The sequence below is a fragment of the Podarcis gaigeae genome (assembly GCF_964106915.1).
Source record: "Podarcis gaigeae genome assembly, chromosome: 18".
NCBI classification, from domain to species: Eukaryota; Metazoa; Chordata; class Lepidosauria; order Squamata; family Lacertidae; genus Podarcis; species Podarcis gaigeae.
Window position 1 is genome coordinate 8014615 of NC_139696.1, and position 8335 is coordinate 8022949.

At 46.5% G+C, this 8335-nt stretch overlaps 1 protein-coding gene and 1 long non-coding RNA gene across 2 annotated transcripts in view; one reads left to right on the forward strand and one right to left on the reverse strand.

Moving 5' to 3' along the window:
• Positions 1-1019: 1019 nt before the first annotated feature.
• Positions 1020-7957, reverse strand: NDUFA7 (NADH:ubiquinone oxidoreductase subunit A7). Its single transcript, XM_083720801.1, has 4 exons — positions 7810-7957; positions 5966-6015; positions 3928-4077; positions 1020-1252 (listed from the first exon to the last, which is right to left on the reverse strand). The coding sequence occupies exons 1-4, from the start codon at positions 7858-7860 to the stop codon at positions 1156-1158; spliced, it is 348 nt and encodes a 115-aa protein (XP_083576927.1). The 5' UTR covers positions 7861-7957; the 3' UTR covers positions 1020-1155.
• The window catches only part of LOC310835910, a 55427-nt gene continuing 48939 nt past the window's right edge, over positions 1848-8335 (forward strand). The window contains exons 1-2 of the long non-coding RNA XR_014559787.1: positions 1848-1934; positions 2385-2798. This is a non-coding gene — a long non-coding RNA (uncharacterized lncRNA). The remainder of the gene's footprint in view (positions 1935-2384; positions 2799-8335) is intronic.

Here is an 8335-nt window from a genome sequence, read left to right on the forward strand (position 1 = left end):
CATTTAGACTTGAAGGAGGGGCTGTGAATGATTATAACAAGAGATTCAGATTATGTTTATATGTCAAATCCTTCATAGGGGTGGCAGGTCCCGGTGAAACATAGCTTCATTTGGTGGTATTCACAACCTTTTTTTTGTGTTCTCTTTGTATCAGGTCAGTTCTGTTGGAATATCCAATTCATTGTGTAGTCTCTTGAAAATGTATTTTATGCTATGAACCCCTTAAACTAGACGACTTGGTGCATTTTTTTTCTTTTTGGTTATTTTATATTTCTTACTGGAATGTTATTTTAACTTTACAATTTATATATATAAAGCTCAACATCAAATAAAACAAAGATCATGGCCACTGGTCCCATCAGCTCCTGGCAAATAGAAGGGGAAGAAATGAGGGCAGTGAGAGACTTTACTTTCTTGGGCTCCATGATCACTGCAGATGGTGACAGCAGTCATGAAATTAAAAGACGCCTGCTTCTTGGGAGAAAAGCAATGACAAACCTGGACAGCATCTTAAAAAGCAGAGACATCACTTTGCCGACAAAGGTCCGTATAGTTAAAGCTATGGTTTTCCCAGTAGTGATGTATGGAAGTGAAAGCTGGACCATAAAGAAGGCTGATCGCCGAGGAATGGATGCTTTTGAATTCTGGTGCTGGAGGAGACTCTTGAGAGTCCCATGGACTGCAAGAAGATCAACCTCTCCATTCTGAAGGAAATCAGCCCTGAGTGCTGACTGGAAGGACAGATCCTGAAGCTGAGGCTCCAAGACTTTGGCCACCTCGTGAGAAGAGAAGACTCCCTGGAAAAGACCCTGATGTTGGGAAAGATGGAGGGCACAAGGAGAAGGGGACGAGAGAGGATGAGATGGTGGGACAGTGTTCTCGAAGCTACCAGCATGAGTTTGACCAAACTGCGGGAGGCAGTGGAAGACAGGAGTGCCTGGCGTGCTCTGGTCCAGGGGGTCACGAAGAGGCGGACACGACTAAACAACAACAACAAAACCAATAGCAAGAGATTCAGATGACGTTAGGGATTGAGTTTAATCAGTCAGGTACCAATCAGAACAATGTGAATGGTCAGAAATAACGTCCACACATGAAAATATTTCCACGGAGTTTTGCACCATTGCCCGCTCTCCTCCCCATCTGCCTGGCAGCTCACAAGTAGGGCTCATCTTTCGACAGTTCCCATTTCCGTGCCGCAGGGCCAGGTTTCACTGGCTTTCTTTCCGTTGGTGCAATAGAAGATTCTGAGCTGGAGGGGAAGAGAAACAGGGGATGGTTACATTTCCAAATCCTACAAGAATGTAGGCGGGACCCCTGAAAAACAACTGAAAAATAAGGCTGACATTTTAAAATTGATTTCATATTAGTTTTGAATACAGAATGTTAAGTTTAATCAATGAGGCTGCCAGCTTTGGTGGAAAGATTAACAACAACAACAACAAATTTTATTTATACTCCACCCTCCCTGGCCAGAGCCGGGCTCAGGGCGGCTAACACCAGTAAAATTACAATAAAAACATAATGGGGGGGGGGACAATTTAAAATACAGGTTAAAATGCAATTTAAGCAGAGCAAATATTAGCACTCCTCGATCAAAGGAATACTGAGGCTTTTAAGCCAAGTCCACTTAGAGGACAGATACTGTATGGTGTAAAGATCTGAAGAAAAATATTAAAGGTTAGAGTTCTTTCCATTTGGAGTTTTCTAGTAAGGGAGAGAGCAGGAAAACAAAGGGATGCGGATGACTAGAGATTCACAAAGTTATACATAAAGCGGGAAAAGACACATTTCTCTCTCTGTCATACTTACAGGTTCAGGGTGTTCGTATTAATTTAAAAGGCTCGGAATAATTTGGGTGCCAGATCCCTCAAGGAGCAAATCCCTTATACCCCCTGCCTGGTCACAGGTTGTCAGAGGAGTCACTCTGAATGGTTCCCCATGGCTCAGATCCACCAGGAGCTGTATGTTTAGTATTGTGGGTACAGTTTTATGGAACTTACCGTATTTTTCGCCCCATAGGACGCACCAGCCCATAGGACGCACCAAGTTTTTTTGGGGGGAAATAAAGGGGGGAAAAATTATTCCCCGCCAGGTGCTTGTGGGGCCGGCAGCGGGGAGAAGCGCTCTACTCCCCGCCGCCCGCCTGCAGACCAGGTCCACCTGCGGGGCAGGCAGCGGGGAGAAGCACGCATCTCCCCACCGTCAGCCTCCAAACCACATCAGGAGACAGCGGGATGGCAGCGTTCCGCCTCCCCGCTGTCCCCTGACCTTGTGGGGCTGGCGCTGCGGCTCTCCAGGCTTCAGCGAAAGCCTGCATTCGCCCCATAGGACGCACACACATTTCCCCTTCATTTTTGGAGGGGGAAAAGTGCGTCCTATAGGGCGAAAAATACGGTACTTCCAGTTGAGAGGCCCTCCTAAATGTCTGGTGCTTGCTACACACCTTTTCTTTATTACCGCAGGCATTTTAGTTGATATTTTATTGTATAGTTTTAACTGGTTGTTTTTTTGTTTTGTTTTTGTATTAGAACCATACAGTAGAATCACAGATTTGTACAGTTGGAAGAATCCCCCAAAGATCATCCAATCTAACCCCCTGCAATGCAGGAATTGCACGTAAACAATTTCAAACCTCTGCTTAAAAAACTCCAAGGAAGGAGAGTCCCAAAATTAGTAACGCCCATTAATTTAAATGTTTCTACTCTGTTACTAGGGATGCGGGTGGCGCTGTGGGTTAAACCACAGAGCCTAGGATTTGCCGATCAGAAGGTCGGCGGTTCGAATCCTCACGAGGGGTGAGCTCCCGTTGCTCGGTCCCTGCTCCTGCCAACCTAGCAGTTCAAAAGCACGTAGATAAATAGGCACCACTCCGGCGGGAAGGTAAACGGCGTTTCCGTGCTCTGCTCTGGTTCGCCACAAGCGGCTTAGTCATGCTTTCCACATGACCCAGAAGCTGTACACCGGCTCCCTCAGCCAATAAAGCAAGATAAGCGCCGCAACCCCAGAGTCGGTCACGACTGGACCTAATGGTCAGGGGTCCCTTTACCCTTTACTTACTCTGTTACTGAATATGGGAAATTTAAAACGTGGTCAAAAACCAACAATTCATGTCTTGCTAGACAGGCACATGATAGGAGCTGAAGTTTGCAGAGTTTTCAACCAAAATACTTCATTAAATTTGATATATCCCAAGCTGACCTGCCATCAAGATGAAGCTGTGCCAGCTGTCTACAGTTTTACCTTGGCTGCTCCAGTCCAGTAGGGCTCTTAAATAACAGCTGGACTTGGCCCCATTTACCGTATTTTTTGCTCTATAGGCGCACTTTTTCCGCTCCAAAAATGAAGGGGAAATGTGTGTGCGTCCTATGGGGCGAATGCAGGCATTCGCTGAACCCTGGAGAGCGAGAGGGGTCGGTGTGCACCAACCCCTCTCGCTCTCCAGGCTTCAGGAAGCTATCCGCAAGTCTTGCAAGCCCGGCGGGAGGTCCCGCAGGCTCACAAGGCTTGCGGGCAGCAGCCTGCAGCCCAAAAGCTCAGGGGACAGCGGGGTGGCGCTGTGCCGCCACCCCGCTATTTCCGGACCTGGTCTGGAGGCTGGCGGGGGGGGGGGGAAGCAAGCTTGCTTCTCCCCCCCGCCAGCCCCACAAACTCGGGGGACAGCGGGGCAAGCCACTGCCCCACGGAGGTTAGAGAGGCTGTCCCTGAAGGCAGAAGAGGGAGACGGAGTGCTCCGTCTCCCTCTTCTAGCTTGGGGATGGCTGTGCAAACCTGGGGGGGGGGGGAATATATATTTTTTCCTTTATTTCCCCCTAAAAAAACTAGGTGCGTCCTATGGGCCAGTGCGTCCTATAGGGCGAAAAATATGGTAGCTTCCGAGATTGCTAGGCTGAAGTGGGTGTAGACCAAAAGGAACACAAAACCTACCTGGCATGCTGCTGCCCTGGAGCCAACCTTTTCTGAGCTGATACAATGACAATGGGAGGGAAAGTCTCCCGGCGTCCGTCACGGGTGCAGTAGTAATTGTTTGCAAATTTATGGCTGGGGCCGACAGGGAGGCGTGGAGGTGGCTGAGTCCTAAAGAACAAGACGTTTAAGAAGGTCAAACAATGAAAGGGGGAAATTTAAGAGGTTTGGTTCAGTTATCTAACCAGTCATTAGCAAACAACAGGGTTGATCTCCCATAAATTGAAAGTATCTAAAGGGCTGAGCTCAAATGACATTTCCCCCCGTAATATGGCATGATTTTATTTCTTACACAGATATTGAGGCACATGACCACTCAACCGCCATCGGCATATGCTAATGTCTGGCTTGTTTTAAGACAATATAGAGCCTTTATTCGCAGTAATAATGGAACTCACAGGTGGAGGGTGCGAATCCTCCCACCCAGCCTGGAAGCTCATTGGGTTGTTCACTCACTCTCTGCCTGGCCTACTTCACAGGGTTGCTGTGAGGATAGAATGAGGAGGAAAACTACCTACATGACCTTGAGCTCCTTGCAGGAAAGGTGGGATATAATGTACTAAATATTTTTTATCAATAAATTTACTCAGTATTCTAAATTTCTTCTCCGTTATTTGATTTATATCCCACCCTTCCAAATGAAGGAGCCCTGGACAGCAGTAATAAAACATGTTAGTTCAAAAAAACAAAAAAACATTATCTAACGGTTATTGAGAACAGTGTCTTTCAGCCTCAAATGTCTGGGCAAACAGAAACGTTTTAGGATTTCATAGAATTGTAGAGTTGGAAGGGACAACAAAGGTCATCTCGCTGTCCAGTCCTCTGCAATGGAAGAATCATTTGCCCGCCGTTGGACTCGAACCCATGACTTTGAGATGGAAAGTCTCGCGCTCTGCTGACTGAGCTGTCCCAGCTCCGACTTACTCCTGAAAGTCCATCATGTGTGCAGTTCAAAGCTTGTTTCATTGGGGGAGAGAGGCCTGAGCCTGAGATCTGAACCCAGGGCTTTCATAGAATCATAGAGTTGGAAGAGACCACAGGGGCCATCGAGTCCAACCCCCTGCCAAGCAGGAAACACCATCAGAGCACTTCTGACATATGGTTGTCAAGCCTCTGCTTAAAGACCTCCAAAGAAGGAGACTCCACCACACTCCTTGGAAGCAAATTCCACTGTCAAACAGCTCTTACTGTCAGGAAGTTCTTCCTAATGTTTAGGTGGAATCTTCTTTCTTGTAGTTTGGATCCATTGCTCCGTGTCCGCTTCTCTGGAGCAGCAGAAAACAACCTTTCTCCCTCCTCTATGTGACATCCTTTTATATATTTGAACATGGCTATCATATCACCCCTTCACCTCCTCTTCTCCAGGCTAAACATGCCCAGCTCCCTTAGCCGTTCCTCATAAGGCATCGTTTCCAGGCCTTTGACCATTTTGGTTGCCCTCCTCTGGACACGTTCCAGTTTGTCAGTGTCCTTCTTGAACTGTGGTGCCCAGAACTGGACACAGTACTCCAGGTGAGGTCTGACCAGAGCAGAATACAGTGGCACTATTACTTCCCTTGATCTAGATGCTATACTCCTATTGATGCAGCCCAGAATTGCATTGGCTTTTTTAGCTGCTGCGTCACACTGTTGGCTCATGCCAAGTTTGTGGTCAACCAAGACTCCTAGATCCTTTTCACATGTACTGCTCTCAAGCCAGGTGTCAGCCATCTTGTATTTGTGCCTCTCATTTTTTTTGCCCAAGTGCAATACTTTACATTTCTCCCTGTTAAAATTCATCTTGTTTGTTTTGGCCCAGTTCTCTAATCTGTCAAGGTCATTTTGAAGTGTGATCCTGTCCTCTGGGGTGTTAGCCACCCCTCCCAGTTTGGTGTCATCTGCAAATTTGATCAGGATGCCCTTGAGTCCATCATCCAAGTCGTTGATAAAGATGTTGAATAAGACCACGGGAAAAGCAGCGAAGGAACCCCTCCCACACTTGACAACCCCCCCCCCTTACCTCTTGGCAATCTCTGTGTAACGAAGCTGAAGTTTTGCTTGGAGATCTCGCTGTTAAAAAAAGAGAGAGAGAGACAAAAGAGGGGCAAGGCTCAAGTCAAGTGTGCCAGGAAGGAAGCCTGTGTTTTCTTAAAAGCTAAACTGCAACAAGAACTGGCAAGAAGAATACCTGTCGCGTAGCATCAATCTGAAACCAGGTTAATACAGTGGTACCTCGGTTTTCAAACGTAATCTGTTCCGGAGGACTGTCTGACTTCCGAAAAGTGTTCAAAAACGGGAGCAATTACTTCTGGGTATTTGACTTTCGAAAACCGAGACATTTGGTTTCTGAGATGCTCACTGTAATGAGCAGAAATTATATTACTTGCCCCCAAAATGGAAAGAAGCATAAGTCCCAGCAAAGGAAGAATGGATATAAAAATTTACGAAATATGCAGAACTGGCGAAACTTACCGGAAGTATAAGAAATCAAGATAACAATTTTTTTAAATAAAAGAATGGAAATGGTTTATTTAATATTTACAGTGGTACCTCAGGTTAAGTACTTAATTCGTTCTGGAGGTCTGTTCTTAACCTGAAACTGTTCTTAAGAAGATGAATAAATGAGCAAATTAAGTTAATTTGGATATGCAGGAGATATTAAAAACAAATTTAAGGAACCGCAGAAAGAGGGGGAAGGAAGTCAAGTTTTGAAATGTCAAAATGATTGTAAAATTAGTGAAATGCATAAACTTGAAAAGAATGAATGAATAAATAAATAAATGTATTTCAATGGGCCTGCTTTAGGTTTCATTGCAAGCAAGGCGATGAATGAAAAGTCACAGCCACAACATGCATCTAAAGCATATTTAGAGTATGTGGCTTTGAATTGCAGTTAAAACAACTAAACTTAGTCCCATTTAAATCACATGATTCTCCCCCCCACCTCCTGGGAACTGTAGTTTTGAGGGTGTTGGGAATTCTAGTTTTGTGGGGGATCCTATTGTTTTGCAGAAGAAGCCATATGCTTTAAATGGAACTAAGTTTGATGAATTGATTGGATTGGTATTTAACTGCCTTTTAAAAAAAAATGTAGGGGGGGTCTCTTCATTTTAATCCAGGAGCCGGACTACAACACCCATGAAAGAGGACGGGGCTAGGCTATCGGATAGGAATACGTGCAGTGGGGGAAACCTAAATCCACCTGGCAGAATTTCCTGCCACCGTTGCCACGGGGATCCTTTAGAGCAGTGTTTCCCAACCTTGTGCCTCCAGCTGTTTTTGGACTACAACTCCCATCATCCTTGACCACTGGTCTTGCTAGCGAGGGATGATGGGAGTTGTAGTCCAAAAACAGCTGGAGTCTCAAGGTTGGGGAACACTGCTTTAGAGCAGTGTTTCCCAACCTTGTGCCTCCAGCTGTTTTTTTGGACTACAATTCCTATCATCCCTTGCCACTGGTCTTGCTAGTCAGGGATGATGGGAGTTGTAGTTCAAAAACAGCTGGAGGCATAAGGTTGGGAAACACTGCTTTAGAGCAGGAGTTCTCAACCTGTGGGTCCCCAGATGTTTGTTGGACTACAATTCCCATCACCCCTGAGCTCTGGCCTTGCTAGCTAAGGGTGATGGGAGTTGTAGTTCAAGAACATCTGGGGACCCACAGGTTGAGAAAGGCTGCTTTAGAGCAGGCATAGGCAAATTCCGGCCCTCCAGATGTTTTGGGACTACAACTCCCATGATCCCTAGCTAGCAGGACCAGTGCTCAGGGATGATGGGTATTGTAGCCCCAAACATCTGGAGGGCCGGAGTTTGCCTACGCCTGCGTTAGAGTCTGCTTGCCGGTTCCCAGCCCGGTTCGGTTCTTACCCCGGCCGCAAAGTTGCGGATCTTCTGGATGAGGCGGGTGGCCGACGCCATTTTGGCCTGTGTTGTCAAGGGCACGGGAGCCGCGGGGCACCTCGGGAAAACGACGATTCGGAAAGTCTCTTCGGGGCTTCCGTAGTTATGTGTAGTGCCGCGTGGCACGCCGGGAGGAAGGGAGTCCCGAGCGGCAGGAAGCAGGTCGCGCAGTGCATCCTGGGAGTGGTGAGGGAAACGCTGTGAGGAAAGGCCTGCTGTCTCTCTCTTTCTTTCTTTCTTTCTCCCTCCCTCTCTCTCCATTAAGTCTAAATGGAAGAATCCAAATCCGTCTAGAGTAAAATAAAGTTATAGGAAACAGGATACTGTACTTTTTTTGTGAGAAGGGTGTAGCAAAGCATGCTGGGAAGAAGGACGTGAGGGAACTCGTGTGTTTGTGGAAATAAATGAAACCCAATAGAGGATAATTTATTAATAAAGCTAAGAAGTGAACCCTAACCAAAGACAACGTGTGATTTATTTATTGATACATTGA